At 39.1% G+C, this 23,749-nt stretch overlaps 1 protein-coding gene across 6 annotated transcripts in view; it reads left to right on the top strand.

The window, feature by feature from the left end:
- NR2C2 (nuclear receptor subfamily 2 group C member 2) overlaps positions 1 to 22,198 on the top strand; it is a 51,736-nt gene extending 29,538 nt beyond the window's left edge. For 4 of the 6 annotated variants that reach the window (XM_034776739.1, XM_034776738.1, XM_034776741.1 and 1 more), the window contains 10 exons: positions 925 to 1,104; positions 3,766 to 3,913; positions 5,398 to 5,491; positions 6,531 to 6,664; positions 8,467 to 8,644; positions 9,766 to 9,887; positions 10,388 to 10,527; positions 15,784 to 15,921; positions 18,167 to 18,272; positions 20,324 to 22,198. In XM_034776739.1, coding sequence (XP_034632630.1) covers positions 925 to 1,104; positions 3,766 to 3,913; positions 5,398 to 5,491; positions 6,531 to 6,664; positions 8,467 to 8,644; positions 9,766 to 9,887; positions 10,388 to 10,527; positions 15,784 to 15,921; positions 18,167 to 18,272; positions 20,324 to 20,498 — 1,415 coding nt within the window. In that variant the 3' untranslated portion in view covers positions 20,499 to 22,198. Of the gene's footprint in view, positions 1 to 924; positions 1,105 to 3,765; positions 3,914 to 5,397; positions 5,492 to 6,530; positions 6,665 to 8,466; positions 8,645 to 9,765; positions 9,888 to 10,387; positions 10,528 to 11,897; positions 12,228 to 15,783; positions 15,922 to 18,166; positions 18,273 to 20,323 lie in introns of those variants that run through there. The other 2 variants (XM_034776742.1, XM_034776743.1) reach the window with 2 other exon arrangements.
- Positions 22,199 to 23,749: the final 1,551 nt, after the last annotated feature.

Here is a 23,749-nt window from a genome sequence, read left to right as displayed (position 1 = left end):
GCTCTTGTGACTGCTTCAGCCCTTGCCCTTCTCCATCCTGAGCACCCCGGCTTCCTGACCATATCTCTGGCTCACCCATTGGCTCTAGCATTCGACTTTTGATCCCTGTCACTGACCATCAGCTCTGCTCTTAACTACGGCCCCAGTGTATCCTATAATCCTATAGACTCCAGCTTGGCTCCACTCTAATCTTCAGGCCTGGCTACCTCCATGGCTCCAACCATTAGGCCTGACCACACACTCCTGTCCCTGAGAGTAAGTTTGGGGTCCAATGCTCTTTCATTTCCTGGGCAAGCTTGAGCTGAGAGTACAGTGCAGGGAGTTTGGTCAACTGGTCAGTGAACACTTTCCATCCATTCAACGCACTAAATGAGGTGGGGTCCTGTGAAAAAAGTAGTATGTGATCATGTAATTAAAGGTAGTATCATAATGCATATGCAAAGGGGTCTGAATTAATGTCGCCTGGACAACCTTTATTCTGGAATTTCCTATGTTTTGAGTGATTGACTTGCAACTTTAATATTCTTTTAATGTCGTTTTTGCATGCAATATCCTTTATATATTTTGTATCCATGCATGTGACTTTATTAGCAATTATGTAGCTACACTGATGGACTCCAAGAGGAACCATTAGTCCTGGGCTGAAGTGGGTGTTGCCATTATGCTTACTCTTCAAGGATGGTGGGAAATGGGCTGATCCTGGAGGATCTCCTGAAAGAAACGCAAAACAAAACTATGACATCAGACTAGAATAGTGCTTTCACCATCAGTGCCTGCAGATATGAGGAATAACCAGGAATATAAAACAAATCAAGGTGTGATTTGTCAATAGGCTCTGCCTGCTATAAATAAAATGTTGGTATTAAAAATATAAATCATTTCCTTGTGGTAACCGAGCTGCACATGCATTCCCTTTTCCTTTAGGTCGTCACTATGGCGCTGTCAGTTGCGAGGGATGCAAAGGTTTCTTTAAAAGGAGTGTAAGGAAGAATTTGACCTACAGTTGTCGTAGCAACCAGGACTGTATCATCAATAAACACCATCGGAATCGTTGCCAGTTTTGTAGGCTTAAGAAATGCCTAGAGATGGGCATGAAAATGGAATGTGAGTGTTCATTACCCAAACTGATACTTTGTCTACCAAGTAATAAATATGTAGATGATCAGTACAGTTAAATATATTTTCAGTTTTCTATCTTTGTCCATGTGAAACGCCAAGTTCTAAGACATCTGCAATACTTTCTTGAATACAGATCAAGAAGTATCTTTGTTACAGAATTTTTGTCATCCCAAATATCTGCCTCACATTTTCTTCTCTAAACCTGTTATTTGGTTCACTTTTGTAGAGGAAGTTCAAGCTACAGCAATGAATAACTTTGAAATCAATCTCTTATGTGTGATATTATAAGAAGGGATATATAGAACCTCACTTTTAGTGCATTTTACAAGTAGTGTTTGTAATGGAGAATGACACTCCTATTTTCTGCCTGTGGCACATGTTTGTGTGGTTTCCTGTGGGTTGTAATGCTTTGGTCTAGTTTTGGTTGTTGGGTTTAGTGTGTGGATATTGGGTGGTGTTGGTGGCTTGTGATATACAGGAGGTCAGACAAGATGATGTTCTGGTCCCTTCTGAAACTCTCTGGCCTCATTTTGGAATAACTTCTTGTGTATGGATAGATTTGTTTTGCTGTCAGATTTGGGGCTTATTTCTCCTGTTATAGAATAATGTACCATAAATCCCACTTGCTGCAGTTTTCCCATTAAATAAGACATGTTATGTTCTGTGAGATGAAGTGCAATGTTCTCTACCTTTGTGGCATACTATTGCATAACACTGTACTTACCCCAAATTTGTTTTATTAAAAGAAAAGACATAAAGCTACGTTTTATATTCATTGCAAATATTATTCCAATACCTTCTTTACAAGTTTGGGATTATTTTATTGTGAATATTATTTAACTCTAAAGTACCTGGAGTCAAAGGCTGTCATCAAAGAGTATACAATGCAGCTTAAGAGGGAGGTGCAAAGATGTCTTTAAGACATCTTTGTGTTCTCTTGGTCCTGGGCTAGTTGTGTGCCAGTCTCCCCCTCCATGTAAATTAGAACTGTCTGAAAACTGCTCTGAATTTCTCTACCTGCCAGTGGGCTTAAAGGGCTGTTACACCATCTGGGATCTCTGAGGCACAGGGAAGCACCAGCCACGGCCTTATCACTGGCAATGCCCTCTATGCCAGACATAGGTGGCAGAGAAGCTATTATGCTAGCTATACACCATAACAGGATCCTTCTACCTTGGGATGGGCCTCCCATGGCCAGCTGTAGGGCTCTTTTGAGCTGGCAGTTTAAAATGTCCCAATGCCACTTTTAGTGGCAAACTGCAGATGCTGCTGCATTTCTAGAGGTTGATCCAGGGTCCACTGTGATCAGTTGAAAAGATTCCCATTGATTTCAGTGGACACTGGATCAGGCTTCTGGTTAATAAGTGTGAATTATTTGCACTGGCAATCATTGAACTTAATCCAGTGTTAATAAACAATACAGCAAATCATTTCTATACAAGGTACAGTATTTATATCATGTTCATAACCTAGTTTCAGGGCCTTATGATTGCTAACAAACATTAGGATAATTTTCTCTCCATCCCCAGTCAGTTGGGAATTTTTTTTTATTTCTAAATTTTATTTTTGTTAAGGTGGGAAGGCTAGGTGGAAGAAAGTTAGATTCATGAGGCCATGAAGAACTGCTTTATAGCTGATTGCTGTATGAATGTATGACTTATGAATGTCTGACTGGTACAATAATACTAGAGTAATGCTCTGAACTTATATAGTGCTTTATATTTTATATTGTGCACTATATGTATATATAGTGTTGTACAAACATTAAATAATTCTCAACACCCTTGCGAAGAATATCAGTTTTAATATCCCAGTTTTTGAGAAAATTTTTCAAGTGAGCACCATGTAGTTAAATGACTTGCCCAAAGCCACACTGCAAATTAGTGGCAGGAGTTCATGCCTGCCAGTCCCATGCATAGTCCACTCAACTATGATGACCCAATATTTCAGGGGAATAAATTTCATTTTCTTTAAAATCACAACATTAATGTCGTTTTCTGATTCTTTTGCTTGAGATACATCCATATCCCTTTTAGAACCTTGAACAATAAGCCTTTTCCCCTACACTTTAAAACTGGAGGTATTTTTAATCCTGGAGAGATGTTTTTTTTTTTAGGAGCCCACTAGACCTTCTTAACTGGCTAGATGTGTGCATTACCTTTAAATCATTTACAGATCCACTGTGCCTAGACATTAAACGCTCTTCTGCCATATAGCAGTGCAAACATTTCCTCTTAGCCTGTCTACCCTTCTATGAATTTTAGCATTGATTTTTTAAATAAAATGTTCAAGAAATATCATTGGTCTAAAATCTACATATTCCTTTCCTCAAAATCATAGTGTGAAACTGTGTCTTCCTGAATGCTTAACTTGGTTAAATGCAATGCAGTAGCAAGCTCTCACCCCAGTCCCACTTAAGACTATGATTAGTCCCATTGATTTCTCATTTAATAAACGTGATTAAGTGCATTGCAACACTTGGGCCTATGTCTCTTCAGTTATCATACTGAATTTCCAATATTGCATTGAACTGAAATGAGCCAACACGTTTCATGCAAACTGAAATCTTGCTTTAAGATTTTCCTTTACTTTAGTTTTTGGATGAATTATTTCCTTTCAAATCTGTATTTTTCTATTCTGATGAAGCGGTTCAGAGTGAAAGAAAGCCTTTTGATGTGCAACGGGAGAAACCAACCAACTGTGCAGCTTCAACTGAAAAAATCTATATCAGGAAAGACCTAAGAAGCCCTCTCATAGCAACTCCAACATTTGTAGCAGATAAAGATGGCACCCGGTAAGTTTTTAGGTGTAAAATGGGTCTGTTTAAGATGCCTTCAGACTAGAGTCTTGTGGAGTCAGTTTTATAAACAATGGACTCCAGGGGGAGGTAGGATCAGGCCCCAAAAGTATGGCCTCTTTTTAAATTCTAGAATGGAAGTTTCCTTCTTACATGATGGTGGTTATTCTTTGAGGGTTCAGCTATTTCCAAACAAATGGGCATGGAAATACATTTGGATACAATAGTAATGTACATACTATAGTATATACAACTATATATCCTAACATAGATAGAAAATAGCAATCTAGCTTAAAGGCCACATTTTCAAAAGTAGACACAATTGTATGCACAATTTTTTCTGGTACAAGTTTTGTGTGTTCTAGAGCACAATTAATATGTGCAGATAGTATTTGCAATAAGAATTGTGGCATTTAGGAGTCTGAATATCTGATGCACATATGCAATGACTTCAAATAAAAATGCCATAGCAGTTTGGAAGCCTGGACTGGAAACTCCTTTGAAAATTTGCTGCTAAATATTTGCATTTGTGTTATGTATGAAACTAAGTGTCTGATAAATACTGTGGTCAAACACATTTTGTTCTTTTATATTTTTTTTTTCTGTTGCACATGCAAGATGTGTTCTCCTTCACAACCCTAATAACCACATTATAATCAATAAGTATTATTATTAATATCATGTATTTGTTATTTATATAGAACCATACATTTCCATAACATAACACAGTTGAATAATGCATGACAAGTTCCTGGAGTTTACCATTTCAGTGCCAGGCTTGAGATGATAAACTCCCTGAGGCCTGAATCTGTCATGCATTATTCATCTATATTGTGCCATGCAAACCTATCATGCTATATAAATAACAAATACATCATAATTATACTTATTGACTACAAAGCACTTCACAGATCAGGCCCAAAGTTATGTATGGAAAAGGGAGAAAGAACATTAGACAAGGGGCATGGTAAGAGCAGGACAAAGTTTTAAGTAAAATTGGGATATGTAGTTTTATGTAAACATTGTTCTTTCTTTATCTCACTTCTTCATCTGATGTGATCCTTGTCTTTGCCCTGTCTCACTTGGAATGCCACTTACTTGGGGCATGATCTTCTGTAAAGTGCCATGCAAATTTACATAGCTAATAATGGCTTACTGGTTGTAATGAAAAAGACAACACCTGCCAGCATGACAGAAGAAATCAAATCAAAAAGCTAATGAGAGGAAAATCAGGTTGAGAAATCACCAGCACTTTAGCAAAAGAAAGAAAGGCATTCATTTGCAGTGGCAAAATCACCAACCCTCCAGTTAAAGTGCAGTTTCTTCCAGGACACAAATTATTTTTTGGAAATAGTTTTCAGCAGGACCAAATTCTGATGGATAAATTCTCAACATCACAAAATGGAAAGCCCAATAAGAGTAATCCTCATTGTACTGCACTGAAATAGGTTCACTCTTAGACTCTTTACATGTCTGAACAGGTCAACGGGTCTTCTTGATCCAGGAATGCTTGTGAATATTCAGCAGCCATTGATACGGGATGATGGTACAGTCCTGCTAACTACAGACTCCAAGGTAATATTCCTTTCATTTATTACAAATCTTACATTTTATTTACTACATTATTTTGAGTATGTTTTTAAAAAGAAATCCTTCTGACCCCTTTGCAGTCACAAAAGGTCCTTACCTCAGCCAAACAGTTTCTGTTCCACTGCAAAGGGGTAGAGGGCATTAGAAATTGGAGAGACCACCACAGTGCCACAAGTGCAAAGGAGGGCAGGTCTAGTGGCTCTGTCTGTGGGGATTCACTCACTGATTATTGTCCCCTGAGGAGGAAGAGGGGAGGCTGCTGCAGGCAGCCCTAAGGTTGTTGCCTTTCTGTAACATGTAGCTTGAGATGATAATACCACCGTGCGCTGAAACAAATCCTATATTTTGGGAGAGAGAGAATGGATGATCTAGAACAGTGGTTCTCAAACTAGGGCCACAGCTTGTGTAGGGAAAGCCCCTGGCGGGCCAGGCCAGTTTGCTTACCTGCCATGTCCGCAGGTTCACCGCTCCAGGCCAATGGGGGCTGCGGGAAGCGGCGCGGGCTGAGGGACATGCTGACCGCCCTTCCTGCAGCCCCCATTGGCCTGGAGTGGCAAACCGCAGCCAGTGGGAGCCGCGATCAGCCAAACCTGCGGACGCGGCAGGTAAACAAACCGGCCCGGCCCGCCAGGGGGCTTTCCCTGAACAAGTGGCGGCCCTAGTTTGAGAACCACTGATCTAGATGATCTTTTCCATCTTCAACATACCTGATTCAGGGAGACATACTTTTTTCCCCCAGATATAATTATGCATGAATTTAGGTTGATAACCCTGTAGTTGATCCATCACAAAAAAAAACACCAGAAGTCAGAAGGGAAGGTTTTGGAGAATTTAATGATCACCCTTACCCAAATATCAACCACTGTCCTTCACTGTGGATATTCAGGAGGAAGTGAAACCTATGTGAGAACAGAAGGAGATACAGAGGATTTAATAATTATGAAGTGATTACATTACATACAGCATTTCACCTAACTATATAAAATATAATTTTGATCCATTAATATGGTTTCTTTTTTTGTAGGCTGAGACAAGTCAGGGTGCTTTAGGAACACTGGCAAATGTTGTAACATCCCTTGCCAGCCTCACTGAGTCACTTAATAATGGAGATACCTCTGAAATCCAACAAGAGGATCAATCTGCAAGTGAGATCACTCGGTATGAATTTACTTTGGCAGCTTATTTGGAAGGCGAACCTATACATTATAGGTTCATGCCACACTAGTAATGACCTTTTTAACTCATTGTATAATTTCATTAATGGTCCATGTTTGGCTACTGCCATCGACCTGAACTTCTGCCACTCTGAAGAACTCTTTTCATTCATTTTACTGTTATAGATGCTCTCCCCTATTTAGTAACAAATGCAGTATAATAAAGCAGGGCTGTATTTCATATTTAATAAGTTACAGGAAAAGATAACTGGTTTGTGACACAAATATCTTTCCTTCAAAAATGCTGAAAATCAGTAACAGTTTTGTGTTATTTCAGTTTTTTACTTTGAGTGTGCATGTGTGTTTAGTGTTTGTGAAAGTAAGGAAATAATAGCTACAGTGCTGTGTCAAGTATAGTACAGGCAGATGGTGTGCAAGCTTCTCCCACACAATTGTCATGAACTTCAGTCCTGGCCTTTAATGTCTCCAGATTTACTCCTAAATTTTCCCTAAGACAAGGCTGACAATGTGGTTTGTAATGTGGAAAAAATTGGGATTAGGTTGACATCAACAAACCTTGTCTTTTATGGCAATCCAAGGCAGAATTTGAAGCCCAGCTCTCCAAAGTTATCATCTCAATCTCTTGTTTATTTCAAAATCAGGAAACGGGAGTAAAATCTTTCAGCTTCATTTTTTTAAATTGTTTTTTCCCTCAAAAATGGTAATATGTCATGCTAATGTATGAAAACAGGAAAAAAATGGATTTTAAAGCAGTCCTATCCCACTTTTTCCATATAGGTTCCTAGGATAAGATTTTTAAAAACAGAAGCTATTTTTTGACTCCTAAATAAGCTAACTGATTTTTAAAAGTGCAGAGCACCTGGCTGCTTCTGCTGATACCAACTTAAACTTTTTAAATCTGGGTCCCAAAGAATAAATAGTTAACGTGTAAACAGATTGCTTGGAAAATAGTTGCATAACAGCATTATGAAATACCATAATGTGAATATGAGTATGAAATGGGCTCAATTCTCCTCAAAGTCTGAGCTCCAGAGCGGAGCGGAGTTGTGGGGTAACCTCAAGGAGCTGGTTGCATTTTCCTGATTTTGCAATCTTATCCTAGGAACCTATATGGAAAAGATGGGATAGGACTGCTTTAAAATTCAATTTTTTCCTGTTTTCATACATTAGTATTACATATTACCATTTTTGAGGGGAAAAAAACAATTAAAAAAAATGGAGCTGCAAGATTTTACTTCCCGTTTCCTGATTTTGAAATGAACAAGAGATTGAGATGATAACTTTGGAGAGCTGGGCTTCAAATTCTGCCTTGGATTGCCATAAAATACAAGGTTTGTTGATGTCAACCTAATCCCAATTTTAGTTAGAAAGAAGCCTAGGGACTGCTTAAATATATGCCATTCCCAAAACATCCCTAGGAGACCGTATGCCAGTGTAATGAAGCCTCAAGGTGAGAAAGAGGAAGGTGGGTGAGCAGTGCAGGAGCCACCATTACTAGAATAAGAAAGAGCAACTGGTGCAGGGCTTATGCCAGGGGAGAATTCCCCTCTGCAAGGGAATTTTCCATCAGACATATATGTCCAGAACCTGCCTGGCCCCTTCACACTGCCTGAGCAGAGCAAAAGAACAGAGTGTATTGGAGAATCTGGCCCAGAATCTGTGAGAAAAAGGTTTCTGGCTTATCTTCTAGATGGAAAAACTTGTAGTGTTTGATTTGCCCTCAACTCCAAATTTGTTAATGGTTATAAGAAAATAAACTTGTATTGTTTCTTCATTTATTTGCAGGGCATTTGATACTTTAGCTAAAGCACTTAATACCACAGATGGCACAGTAGCTCAGAACTTGGCAGATGGGATGGATCCTACAGGAGGAGGGAATATTCATGTAATCAGCAGAGATCAGTCAACACCAATAATTGAAGTGGAAGGACCCCTACTTACAGATACACATGTCACATTTAAGGTGAGTGCTTCCTCAACTATCTTTTTGGCAAAGACATAACTTGGAATGATTTTAGTATTGTGTTTTTCTTCTATCGTTGTATTTTGCCATAGTCAGTATTGTCTAGTATACTAGCTATTGTTGTTAAGGACATAATAAAATATTTCCACATTTCCCTTGCACTCTGTATCCTGGAGCACTGCATATGCACTCTCCTTGGGACCTGTCAGTTGACAGTGGGATGATGTTTGTTTTAGATTTAGATCTTACATATAGCACTACTGTGAATCACTTGTAGTGTTAAATATAACAAATAATATCAAATGTGCAATTCATATACATAGTTACTAAAAAATATTTTGAACTCTTGACTTCGGCTATTTGAGGCATCCTCACGTCAAGGATGTTGAAATTTGGGCCATTTTTTAAGGATTACAACTATGTTCTTTATGATCATTATTTGGTGAACTGTTGTTATGGAATTGCAGAAGGGATTGCACTTTGAAGCAGCTGTATCTTCAAGTGAATTTGAGCAAGCACCTCTTTTAGATATATTGTATGGGAGAAACCAATAAGGATGTTCCTTCTTGCTGTCAAAGTGCATTTCCTTTAAGCAGATAAAAATCATCAAGATAGTGAAATAAACAATGTATAGGAAAGCTAATCTGTGTACTTCAAGTAAAATTGTGTTTTTTGCAAGTGTAGATTCATATGGCATGGCTTTGCCAGGATAATATAGATTTTAAATAAGTTGCAATTTTAAAGAATTGCACTTAGTTTAAGATCTGATACTCATCAATTTTATAGTAATTGTGAAGCTAATGATGCTGCACGCAGTAATGAAAATTCAGGGATAAGTGTTGTTGAATTAATACTAAAGTACTTTTACTTTTACAGAACCATCCCATTTGGTTTCCCATATTATTCCTTTCACACTTCCCCATACCCAGCCTGTTCTTCTTACCACTACTACTGAGTTATGTGCTGAAGTTTTACTAATCTAACTCCATGATAAATGGCAGTTTTCAGCAAAAGTGTCTGAATGCAGATTGCATGTTTTTATTCAAGTTTATTTCGTTCATAATAAACATTGATTGATGTCTGACCTGTACAGACTATACTGTACTCTTATTTCCGTGCAGCTAACAATGCCTAGTCCAATGCCAGAGTACCTTAATGTACATTACATCTGTGAGTCAGCATCACGACTGCTTTTCCTCTCAATGCACTGGGCTAGATCCATCCCTGCTTTCCAAGCACTTGGGTGAGTGAATATTTTTCTGTTGAGTGATTATTTAAGTATTAAGCTGAACATTTTGCAACTGTTGAGTTTTAAAAGATAATTAATTAGTTTATAATAAATTGTTTTAAATGTATAGGGACTATATAGCATTTTTCTACATTTTTGAAGAATATGAAAAACAAGATGACTGATGATGATGATGATAATACTTGACATTATAGAGGGCCATGAGGCTGTATTGTGAAATTGAGTCAAAAGCAAGCAACTAATTTTTGGACATATAACTTGGCATAGATAATCTAAGATCATTTCTCATAGCCAGTGCATCCAGCCTCAAGCACTTTTGTTGCTGTTTTTTTTTTAAATTTCTGTTATTTGTCAATATCTGCCTGTTACTATAGTGACCAGAATACTATCGTTATAATATATAACCATAATTTTCCACATGTCAGACCTATAGGATAATACCAATATGAGTTTAATACTTGCTAGAATTGTGTGTTTGATTTGTGTCTTTATAGACAGGACTGTAACACAAGCCTAGTTCGTGCCTGCTGGAATGAGCTGTTTACCTTAGGCCTAGCACAATGTGCACAGGTGATGAGTCTATCTACTATCCTAGCAGCTATCGTCAACCACCTGCAGAACAGCATACAGGAAGGTACGTGTTAGGTCATGATAGGTATTAGGTACATGTTAGGCAGGTATGTGCTACTTTCAGCAGTAAAGAGTTAAAAACCTGTGTCTGTACATTTTTTTCACAAAGTATATTCCAAGGGAGAACAGGTATTGTTCCCCCTGAGATCCAAACACAGAAGGAAGGAACCCTCCACTATTCCTGCACAGAATGTACGAGTCAATCTCACCAACTTCACAAAGAGCTCTCCATAGTTCTAGGCTACATCTACACTACAGCCGTGATCCATGCTCTGAGATCGAGCCACAGGCGGTCGATTTAGTGAGTCTAGTGAAAACATGCCAAATTGACAGCAAATCACTCTCCAGTCGACGCCCTGTATTCTACCCCCGACGAGAAGAGTAAGGTAAGTCGACAGGAGAGTTTCTCCTGTCAATCCCCTGCAGTGTAGACCCCGCGGTACCTCTACCTAAGATGTGTCGACTCCAGCAACATTATTCATGTAGCTGGAGTTGCATAGCGTATGTCGACTTACCATGGTAGTGAAGACATAGCCCTAGAGATAAATGCATGGGGTGGAGCCCAGGCTAGAGGGGACACACACAGTATCTCTCCTTCCTCCCTTTCATCCATCTGAGAGTCTACAAAAAAAGCTGATGCGTCTTGAAGCTACATTAACTTTTCTGTGATCTGCTCTTGTGGAGAGTTCCAAAAGAAGCCCGCACTCGGGGTCCCTGGCAGTGCAGAGGCAGAACGGGAGTCCAGGAAGCTTAGAAGGGCACTGGAGTTTGCTGATACAGAGTTTTAGCATAGATGGTCTTCTGTGTTCAGCAGATTTCTCAAGATATGGTCTGAAATCCGGCCCACCCAACAGAAGAATTCAAAGGATGCACTGTAGAGTGCACACCATAGAATTTTCCTCCCATCCTAGAATTTCATGTGGGTATTTTTCTTTGCTGGAGGTGATGAAACACACACACACACACACACATATCCCACAAGTTGTTTACAGTTACACTTTTGAAAGAGTTGCTGACCATCACTGCACAATTATTACTGCAAGTATATCACACTACCAAAATATAAATATTTAATAATTAATTAATGGCTATGTCACAAAGTTATATAAAAAAGCTCAAAACAAACTGCCTCTTGCGTCATTAAGAAGATAGGTATCTTTTTTGATTCGGTGTTAACCTGATAATTTTTATCTCTAGAATGGAGGATGATCTGGTACAGTTGGATTTTTTACAGGGAGGATTATGCAAATTAATATGATTGATATGGGTAACTTTTTCTTTTTTTATAAATGGGGGAAATTATTTTGTCTGTAGAAAAAAAAAATCAATAGTGACAGCCTGAAGTCTGCAAATACAATTTATCTTTACTTACAGAAGTAGAAGAACCAGATGTATATGTAGCCAGAAAATTACAGAATACTACATATGTCATGAAACTAGCAAGGATTAGTACCAGGATGAAGGTACAAAGATAAATACATTTTTAAAATCTACATAAACTGAGTAAATAGCAAACCATGAAAACAGTTTAAGTTTCAAAGTGACTGCAGAAAATAGTCACAGTTAAGGATAGGCAAACCTCAAATGATGTACCCTCATTAATAATCATAATTTTTATTGGAAGGATTCTTCCATGATGTGGAGAGCCCTTAGATACAATGGAACCGATGTAATTCCACTGTTAATGTGAGGGCAACACACAAAGGGGTCAGGATTCTGTGTGCTCTATATTAGATCCCAGCACATCATGGGGTTTTGCGGGGATGATGGAGACGCAAAACCAAAGGATCTATGACCATGTTCACTGGACATTTTTTTTCCCCCTTCTCTCCCTCACATCAATGAGGAGGATACAGGAGCTGCAGAGGTCAACTGCAGTTGCAGCTCTGAGGTAGCTGCTGTAAATTAGAGCAGCTCCGGAGGCTGTTCTAATATATTCCAGGAGCCACTCTTGCCACCAGCCAGTTCAGAATGTAGGCAGTAAAAAAATGTATTAAAGCCACCTTTGCCACTCCTCTCCCTGGGCTGTGCCTTCCATGGGTGACTCCTGGAAGCTGAGCACAGAATCTGTCACATGATTTTTAAATTCTGTCAATTTAATTTCTTAATAATAAAATGACAGCCATAGCTTACAAACTGTTTACAGCAGGGGAAGGCAAACTACGGCCCGCGGGCCAGATCCAGCCCATCAGGGTTTCAATCCAGCCCGCGGGATTGCCAGCCCCATGGCGCAGCGAGGCTAAGGCAAGCTCCCTGCCTGCCCTGGCCCCACGCCACTCCCAGAAGCATCCTGCACCACGTCCCTGCAGCCTTGGGGGGGCAGAGGGTTCCGTGCGCTGCCCTCACCTGCAGGCACTGCCCCCTGCAGCTCCCATTGGTCGGGAACAGGGAACTGCGGCCAATGGGAGCTTCGGGGGTGGTACCCGCAGGTGAGGGCAGTGCGTGGCAGAGCCATCTGCCCCACCCCCAGGAGCCACTGCGGACATGCTGGCCACTTCCAGCAGAGGCTCAGGGCCAGGGCAGGCAGGGAGCCTGCCTTAGACCCGCTGCCACCCCAGAGCCTCTTGAGGTAAACGGTGCCAGGCCAGAGCCCCCACTCCAAACACCTCCCACATCCCAACCCCCTGCCCTGAGCCCCCTCTTGCACTCCGCACCCCCAAACTCTTCCCACACCCCAACCTCCTGCACCCGAGCCCCTTCCTGCACCCCGCACTCCCTCCCACACCCCGCACTCCCTCCCACACCCCAGCCCCCTGCGCCAGCCCTACATTCATGGCCCTGCATACAATTTCCCCACCCAGATGTGGCCCTCGGGCCAAAAATTTTGCCCATCCTGGTCTACAGGTGCAATATGTTATATATTTTTTAATTTCCCACACAATACATTTCAGTTATCAACAATGTGCATTTTTTCATTCAGTTTTTTGCTTGGTTTGGGGAGAGGGGAGAGGTTTGTCTGGAAGGGGGAAATCAGCGATTACAGCACTTACTGATTTAAAATGTAATCCTTTCAAACCTAATAATCATAGGCAAATCCTACCCCCAAATCAGCCCCTCAAAACACAACAAAACAAAACAAAAAAAGTGGTGCTCTACTGCAGTGGTTCTCAATCAGGGGTCTGGGGCCCCCTGGGAGGCCACGAGCAGGTTTCTGGGGGTCCTCCAAGCAGGGCCAGCATTAGACTCGCTGGGGCCCAGGGCAGAAAGCCTAAGCTCTACTGCATGGGGCTGAAGCCAAAGCCTGAGCAACTTAGCTTTGCCGGGGCCTTATGGCATGGGGCCCCAGGCAATTGCCCTGCTTGCTACCCCACTACCGCCAGCCCTGGCTTTTATATGCAGAAAACCAGTTGTTGTGGCGCAGGTGGGCCGTGAAGTTTTTATATCCTGTTGTGGGGGCCCTCAGAAAGAAAAAGGTTGAGAACCTCTGCTTTACTGCCCAGAGAAAGGGGAATGATGTGAAGAGGCCATGGAGGTGGGCTTGAATACCCTGCATTCCCTGAAGAGTGTGCCCTTCAGGTTTTCTCTGCAACTGAGAGTGGAGGGTGGCTTGAAGATGAAGGATTAGGTTACTGCCCTGCAAGGGTTTGGAGATTATAGCAGCTGCAGGAGCCGTAAGATGGCATTACCATTCCATAGCCTGAGTGAAAAGAATTCCATTGTCAGCCCTGACCCTTCCAGACCTCCTCAGTACCTAGCCTTGTTACTTGGGATTTGCACTGAGAAGAGGATTTGGCTCTATATGAGGTCATGTTATATCACTCCAAGGTACTGACATAAGGGTATCAAGTTAAGTTTTTTATTATTATTTTAAAATGGTGAAGACAAAACACTAGAAATTTATCTAGGAAGATTATGAGTATCGTAACTATTCTGGGAAAGTCTAGAATTTTAGCTGTTTTCCCTGTGTACTTTTGCACTATTGTTTCCCATACATTAAAAAAATAAAAATGTGATACCACCTGTATCACCCTGAATAATCACAATACAAGAATCAAAGTTTATCTATCTTAGAAATGTTATTATATTTTCATTCTTGTTTTCAAGACATTATGTAAAAATGTCTAATTTTTTCTTTTCAATTTTTTATTGTGGTTGCATAAAATATATACAGTAATCCTAAATTACATCAAAAACCCAATTTAGGACACACAGGGCTAAGCAAATCTATGCAGCCATTAGCAGTACAGATGAAGGCAAAAATATTTAAGTTATAATGATATGAAATATAAGTATTAGAGGTCATACATGGAGTAAAGTTCTTTTAATTTGTATTTTTTCAGCTGAAAAGTTTGATATGTGGTAGGTTTCTTGATCTGACTTATCTTGATGAAGTTAATTAATGGAAATCATGTGTCCATATATCTGTCTTAATATAATCTCATGTTTCTGTCTGTCATATTTCTTTGACTGGTCTACAAATATGCAGTCAGGGGAGGAGGAAAAGGAAAACTGTTTCTCATTTTCTTACCAAAGTAGGAGTCTTTTCTTCCCTTTTTAGCTAATGCTTCCTGAAACAAAGCGCCCCTCATATATCTCCTCTTAAGGCTCAGCTAAAACTATGGAACTTTAGAAAATTCATAATTGGTGTAGCACTTTCCAAATAAACATTTTTAAACAGAAAGGAGATGAAGCCAACACAAAGGACATGGTAATATGAAAGGCTGAGGGATCAACCTGTGTGTAACAGAGTTAATTCTACTCCTGAAGAGGGGAAAAGGATACATACTACAGTGAACAAACAGTTTTTTCTAAAGGAACAGATATGGAAAAAGGTGGCACAGTCATATTGCATTAGCCTTTCACTTCTGGACAGCCAGACTGACTCCTGATTGGGTCACAAGTTACAATAAGGTAATTCGATAGTTTGCACCTAATCTCTCACTTTTGTCCACCTCCCCAGAACCCTGGTTTAATTTATAGCACCGTTCAGCACATTCTGCTTAGAAGAGGCCCATCACAGGAATAACATGGGTGTTGCTGGTTAGGGTTTAGATATATTGGCAGACCTTTGTGGAAAAATATTGCATTATGTTTGCCAGTACTGTGCCTGACTCCAGTTTATTATATCCTCAGTCCTCACTTCCATGAGTATTAATTCATGCACAATATATTTTTATATGGTTTAAAAAAGTTTATAGTACAATTCAGAAGGTTTAAAATTTCATTTGATCTATTCCTATAAAGGGGATGGGTGTTGGTTTCGTTAATTTTTCAAATGTATTTGAACTCTCTTAAGAGAGTATGTAATGTCTGTTTGTAGATAAGCTTTCCGGAGACAGAATAAAGCAAGTCATGGAACACATCTGGAAACTTCAGGAATTCTGTAACAGCATGGCCAAGCTTGATATTGATGGATATGAATATGCATACCTTAAAGCTATAGTCCTCTTTAGCCCTGGTAAGGCATTTGGCAACCATTATAATGACCTTCCCGTGTTTCTAACTGCAGTTCAGATGCTGAACTTACAAAATATTAATCTTTTGGCACCAGGAGATTTTAAAGAGAACCAAATATCCAGTGATGAAGAGACTATTCTACTGAGTTGTTCATAAAATATCTCACAGCACCATAAGACTTTAGCATCAATAACCCCTTTTAAAAAATAACTTTTGGGGCACCCAATGTAATTGATTTAAGGCTCCAGAAATTCCACATATTTTATACATACTTACATATATTTAAAGGCCAGATTCTCAGTCCCCCAGCCCTTTCCCAAGCTGCTTTATGATACTCTGGCAGCACAAAGAAGCCTGAAAGCTGCTCTAATAGTGCAGCTGGGGATTATCTTGGTGTGAGGGGATCCCTGAGTGGCATAAAGCTGTGCTATCAATTTCCAACCCCTCCTCTGTGGATGGGTCATGGCAATAGGCATGTGTGACAGATGACTGTGAATTTGTCACATTTCGTTTAATATGGAATATAATTAATGATAAGAATGGTATGGGGAAAGAGATCCTCTGGCTATAATGTGAGTTGAAAGTCTACTATGGTTTAGAAACATCCTCCAATAAACACAATATCCCTCACCAATTTATTAATAAGGACAATGAGCATAAGAGCTGATAACTAAAAAATATACAATGGACATTGTGTATGAGATCTGAGGATTTCCTCAGAGAGGACACCTTTGTCAGGGGTATCCATAGGCATATCAAAGTACAAAGTGATGATCAGGCAGGGGACGGGGAGTTAAACGTTCCCGGGACATTGAAAGGGTAGATAAGAAGTGCTGAGTGAGAAGGAAGCTCTCTCTTAGAAATGTAGGGCATTTACTTTTATTTCCACTGTAACTAATTCTAACATATCTACCTCACTGAGTTTTACAAAGTATTCAGAGTAGGGATGTCATGCAAGCCTTTTCTTTTGCTTTAATATTTTCTCTATCTACTCTTATTAAATCTTGTTTTAATTAGATTAATTTAGGGTCTTGGACTGTTGCTTTGGGGAATTTCTCAGACTGTGCCTTGGGTTTTTCTGTAGTAATAGTAATACATAGCTCTTATCTATGAGCTTTTCATCAGCAGATCTCAAAGTTCTTTACAAGGAGGTACGTTTCATTATCCCCATTTTACAGATGGGGAAATTGCGCCACAGGCAAGTGAAGTGACTTGCCCAAGGTCACCCAACAGGCTGTTGGCAGAGCAGAAATAAAACCCAGGTCTCCTGAGTCCTAGCTCAATCTCTGTCCACTAGTCCACACTGTAAGAGATGCTTCTAGCTGATGTGGGAGGAGAAAGACTCCAAGTATAGGCCTGCTCTAGTCCTTTTTAAGAGAGAGCAAGAAGGAACATGACACTTGTGGCCCTATGAGCCTGTCGCTGAAGAAGTTTTTGCATAGCCACACATGGCCTTTTCTGCCCTTCTGATTATTTGACTGTTCAGTGATGAGCTGAAAGCATCTGGAATTGTGACAACACAAACCGGTCAAGGTTTGGAAGTCAAAATCTTGAAAGCAAGAAATTGATTATTCCGCCTAGTGAGTTCAAACAATGGAGGGAAACCCATTTGAAATGAGAAGGAGCAGAAAAAAATGATTATGCCCTCAAAAGCTGTCCACCCTGTAGCATGATTGGACCCACTGATAGCAGGTGTGCACTCAGAATTTATGCAAAAAGAACAGGAGTACTTGTGGCACCTTAGAGACTAACAAATCAGAATTTATGTGCTCCCAGTTCTGTGGGCACAGCCAGCTGCAGAAGGAAACGTGAGTGCACTAATTCTAAAGCCAGGAATGAAATTTTAGCCAAATACACATATTACAAGACCAACAGTGAGCAGAAAGTACAATTACAACATCAGCCTATATATTAATGAGCAATGTCTGTTCATATTACACACAACTCATAACAAAATCATATTAGTTAAGCATGTGTACATAAATGATAACGTTTTGCATTGTGTCTAACACATTAGTTTGCAAATAATTCATTTAATAACATATACTAATGTCTTTGAAAATAATATACATAATCTCAGAATGATTTATTGAGATTTAATGAGGTACTCCTTACTGCAACTATCATATCAACCATGGTACCTAAGAGGAAGAGTTGAATGAAATTAAGTAGAAGATTCTTTGTAAGTACTCCTGTCTTATTTTATGGTGAAACCATAGACATTTGGAAATGTTTTATTTCTTTAGATCACCCTGGTCTGACGAGTTCAAGCCAAATAGAAAAATTCCAAGAGAAGGCACAGATGGAATTGCAAGACTATGTCCAAAAAACCTATCCAGAAGATACTTATAGGTATTTATTTTTGATACCCTGAATAATTCCCTGAGCAATGGTTGCAGCATAAAGACATAAGAATGTTGTTACGTTTAGTTTTGTGGGGACTGCACATTTATAAAAGCAGACAGGTTTAGTTTAAACAGGGCAAGAAGCAGGATTGACTGCCTGCAATTTTTTAAATTTTATAGAGACTGGTGTAGGTATGTGGGAGGGAGTGTTGGAGGAGGTTCTTACTATTTTTAAGTTAGAAGAGCCAAATAGTCTGAGACCATAAAAGGGCTGAACCAATTCCTGTCCTTATAAAGTTTAACAGATTATGTATGGTAAGTTTCATGCATCTGCAAACTACCAACATATAAATCTTTGAAAACCAAGATTTAGATGGGGAATAGTAACTAAGCCCCTTAAGCTTGTAATTAGAAGAAATTCTACCTACCTGTGTTTTTGGTTTTTTCCTCCATTTTTTAATTCCCAAGGACATTTGTCTGAAATGTTGGTTGCACAGCATTTCCTTTGTTTCCTAATTACTTTGGCTTTATCCCTGTGAAGTGAATTGCGGCACTGAAAAATAAAAATCTTCTCCCATGCAGTTATACTTCTTAATAAAGAATGAGGGAAGGGAAATTTATAAAGGGGCAAATTTCCCAAAGACTAGCCTCCATTTTTGTGAGTGCAGTTGGCACCCTCCTGTTCACTTGTGGGTGAATTCAGAATACCTCTCTCATAGAGCTGGAAGGGACCCTGAAAGGTCATCAAGTCCAGCCCCCTGCCTTCACTAGCAGGACCAAATACTGATTTTGCCCCAGATCCCTAAGTGGCCCTCTCAAGGATTGAACTCACAACCCTAGGTTTAGTAGGCCAATGCTCAAACCACTGAGCTATCTTGCACTTCTAAATAATTGATTGCAGGCATAAATCAGGCAGAGGAAAGTATTCAAATTTATGGCTACAAAAAGGGATGCCAGACTTCATCTCCCTTTACTAATGTACCTTCACATTTACAAGAGATGGTGTGTTAGCAGAATTGGTTCTACACAGAATGTTTTCCACAGCTAGCCATGAATCATCAATGGGTCTCTTGTTTTATTACTAGGGGGCTCTGCTGTTATATACTTTAAATAATTTCATCAAGAAACTCATTTATTTTTTTTTTGTCATGTGATCCTGCTATTTAAACAAGGTAGATATGCTACAGAATTACTGTAAAGTAAAACTGCTTTTAAAATGTCAGTGGTGGTATAAGGTTAGCTTCTGTATATTTGTAAATTTTAGTCATTGTCTGTACACATTAACAAAACATGGGGTTTGGGACTAGCATAAGAGGGAGCAACAGACCCTTCAACATTCCCCTTTCTTTTCATATATTTCTGCTTCCTTTTGTATACATACTCATGCCTCTCTTGCAATCTGGTTTTTCATTAAGAAGTTGCTAGGCAACTGAGAGTGATGCCGTATAGATTATTTAAACTAATTAAGCATTTTGCTCTTAAAAATGTGAAAATGTCCTCATTACTCAGTATGAGACATTGTCCTTAGCCATAAAACACTTGCAAAGCAAAGCTGGGAATTTCACAGACAGTAGACTTAAAGAACTGTGCATTTTTCATTAATTTGCAAAGTGGAAGAATAAGCATAGACATTCTTTTCAGAATAGCTAAATTAACATAAATTGCCTTTCTTCTCACTCATGAGTATCTTTAATAATAAAAGCAGGCCCAGCTCTTTAGCAGCACAGTAGTTTAGATTTAGGGCTGGTCTACACTGGGGGGGGGGGGGAATCGATCTAAGATACGCAAGTCGAAGTATCTAAGATCGAATTACCTGGGGCCCACATGGCGTGGGATCGACAGCCGCGGCTTCCCCGTCGACTGCGCTACCGCAACTCGCTCTGGTGGAGTTCTGGAGTCGACGGTGAGCGCGTTCGGGGATCGATATATCGCGTCTTAACGAGACGCGATTATATCGATCCCGGATAAATCGATTGCTACCCGCCGATACGGCGGGTAGTGAAGACGTACTCTTATTTGCATTATACCTTTTCATAATCTCCTGAACTTCTTTTCCAGGTTAGCCCGGATTCTAGTTCGCCTACCAGCACTTAGACTGATGAGCTCTAGTATTACAGAGGAACTTTTTTTTACTGGCCTCATAGGAAATGTTCCGATTGACAGCATAATCCCATACATCCTCAAAATGGAAACAGCAGAGTATAATGGTCAAATAACTGGCACGTCTGCATAGTCGGAACAATGCAACTTGATGGATCAAAGTAATTTTAGTAAAACAAGTAACTACACAATTAAGAGAAATAAGTTTTTTTTAAAAAATGACATTTTGGTATGTACAAATATTTCCAACATGTTACCAGTTTCCTACCAGACTGCTCCCTGTCTATTTATTTCCAGTGACAAAGTATAAAAAGCTCTTAAAACACCTCCAACTAGGATCCTTTTCTGCCACAAGGAGTGTTTTGATGCCTTTCATTCAAAAGGCTGTAGATTACTGAACATACTTTTAACATGCTTTGTATTTAGAAATTATCAATGGGCAAAAATAGAGTTTTATAATGTCAGAGATTAGTATTAAAAATTGCTAAAAGAAGAACAGTATGTATATATTTAAAATTTTCCTTGGAATTAATATCTAATAATTACCAGGGTATAATGATGATAGCACTTTCTAAGCACTTCTTGTCAAAGCGATAATGTCATCAACATTTTTGCTTATGAGCAGGGCAAATGGAAAATTGCATATGTTTTTGGTCAAAATGCTAGTAATTTCTGTGAAGGCTATAGGAGACAATCATTTATACTACAAAAAATTGCTATTAATAATGTTATGCATTTAATGGTAAAGTGGAAATTTAAAGCAAATTTCTACACTGTTAGCACTAAACTCTGCTAAATTAGTGAAAATGAGGTTTATTTGACATAAGCATAGTAACTATAGTATAATTAGCAGCATTAATAAATGCTACAGAAATTGCCCAAATTGGAAGGCAGAATACCAGTTTCTTGCCATAGTAATAAAGAAGCTTTCAGATTCCTGAAAGTTTCAATTCCAGCCTGGCATAGATGTTTACACAGTCATGATAGATGTTATTCCAACAGGACGACTTTTGGTTGTGGGGGAAATCAATCATGGGGGAAATCAGTCATTAACTGGCAGGGAAGCAATCCTTTCAAATAAAGTCATGCGCTCCTAGGCTCTGTGTATACTTTTTATATTTCCAAATTCATTCCTTCTGTCTGCAGCCTTAAATGACCCTCACCTTCCTAGGAGCCAAAGGGGATGATTGTGACTTCGTTAGAGCCCATAATGCTGCTGTCAGCTATGGGATAAGTGCAGAACATGAAATTCTCTTCCTTTCCCACGGACTGAGCATCCTGACTTTGCAGTGCTCCGTACCCCATTCTGACCCAGTTCTAAATTGGAGTGTCAGCTGGGTTTTTTATATTCATTCATGTGCAGTTACAGTTAATGACGATTGTTTGGAGTTAGAATACTAACGATCTTTGTTTTTATCTTGGGTAGTAACCTATCAAGTTGTTTTATAGGATTCACCTGTTCCTGCTAATATTGCATTTATTTTAGTATAATTTATTAATATTAACACTGAACATTTTAAACAATCAAAATTCATAAAAAAGTATTTTGTCAGAAGAGCTATAGCTGCATTAAGCTGATTCTTGCTTATTACATACATTCATTAATTACTTTAATGAACTTACATGGCAGTGTCATTTTCTACTTGCATACTTGTGTGTGACAAAAATATAAATAATGAATTCAGCACTTTTTTGTTTCTGGTATTGGCATTGATTAGAAACATTCCAACAGGGTAGGTTTTTGTCTCTAGAGGGTCTGAACTATAGCCAAAGGATTTTGAGCAACTCCTTGCTAATGTATTAGTAAGTCCTGTCTTGGTACAATTCACCCTTATTGTAAGGCTCTCATTTGTAACACTCACTCTGATAAATAAGGCTATGTAATTTTAGCTCCTAGGTACATTAAACTCAATTACAATCTCCATCTTTATAAAGTTCAGAAATCTTGGTTCTCAAGAAGAGTGGTATTGACAGAGTACAATGTAAAGGCAGACATCTGCAGTATTGCAACATCTTCTTCCTAAGCTTTTATTATAGTAAATTAAGTTGGTCATTTCTTTAAAAGTGACAAGAGGCCCTATATTTTGAACATCCTTAGGCCAACTGGAATGCAGACCTAAGCCTTAGCCATTATATTATAGTGTCACTAGTTGTAGGGTTGTGTCAGCACTTCCGATATAAAACCCCTGTTTTAAGGGTTTACTACTTGGCCTTAGAAATTAGTTGTGGCCTGAATTTTAACATACAAGGTACTTGCCTTGGAAACAGAATTTCAAAGAAAAGTTGTGGCCATTTTTGTGCAAAAGTGAATGTTAGAGGTTTACTGTTTTGCTTGTTTGTTTAAAAATATAGAGTGCACATTGAACTGTTTTTTGGGGGGGGAGGCTAATGGCAAAAAATTAGCAGGTGATATAATTTAATCACTTGTAATGTGTAGTAAAAATAATTAAAACCATCAAGTAAGCATTTTTAGAGGAGCGTGAAATATTCATAAACAAAAAGTATAGTAAACCACTGGAAATCAACATTTTTCCAAATTTTATTATAAACTTGAGACAATTTTCATGAAAAATGTTGTTGGACATGTACATTTCTCAAGTAAAGGGTCTCATTTGCTGGTAAAGATGAGCCCACGTTTGAGTAAAAATGGCTTCTCTGTTGAAAACATGCAAAAAATTGATTGTTTGTTTTTTCATTGTGAAAATAGCCATTTTGAAAAAGGAAACCCACATAAAACTAAGCTGTGGAGCAAAATCACATGAAACTGCTAACATTTATGCATAAGATTTCATAAATCAAACATGGTGATTTTTTTGCACAGCTCTGTTAACATGTATAGAATGCATCCTACAAAAATAGGACTATACTGTTCGTACTTTATTCTGCAAGTACACCTTTACCCCGATATAACGCGACCCGATATAACACGAATTCAGATATAACGCGGTAAAGCAGTGCTCCGAGGGAGCGGTGCTGCGCACTCTGGCAGATCAAAGCAAGTTCAATATAACGGGGTTTCACCTATAATGCGGTAAGATTTTTTGGCTCCCAAGGACAGCATTATATCAGGGTAGAGGTGTAGTTTCATGGACTTCAGGAAGACTTTATGTAGAGTAAAATGCTATTGAGTGTGAGTATGGGTATTGCAACCGAGCCCATACTTAGGATTTATTTTTTTTAAGTGTAAATGTACTTAATGGATAGAGTGAAGCAATTCCATAATTACACTTTTATTTTAAAACCCTCAAATTACCACCTTTAAACTATGAAGACTCTGTTCGTGTAGCATTATTGGCATGGTTTGTCAGAGCCGAGCTAACGTAGCCCCCATGGGATTAATAAAAAAGAATGTTTTCTGTGATCATATGTTGTTTTGATTCTAAC

Source organism: Trachemys scripta, chromosome 7, assembly GCF_013100865.1.
Source record: "Trachemys scripta elegans isolate TJP31775 chromosome 7, CAS_Tse_1.0, whole genome shotgun sequence".
Classification (NCBI taxonomy): Eukaryota; Metazoa; Chordata; order Testudines; family Emydidae; genus Trachemys; species Trachemys scripta.
This window is presented reverse-complemented; position numbering and strand designations above follow the sequence as displayed.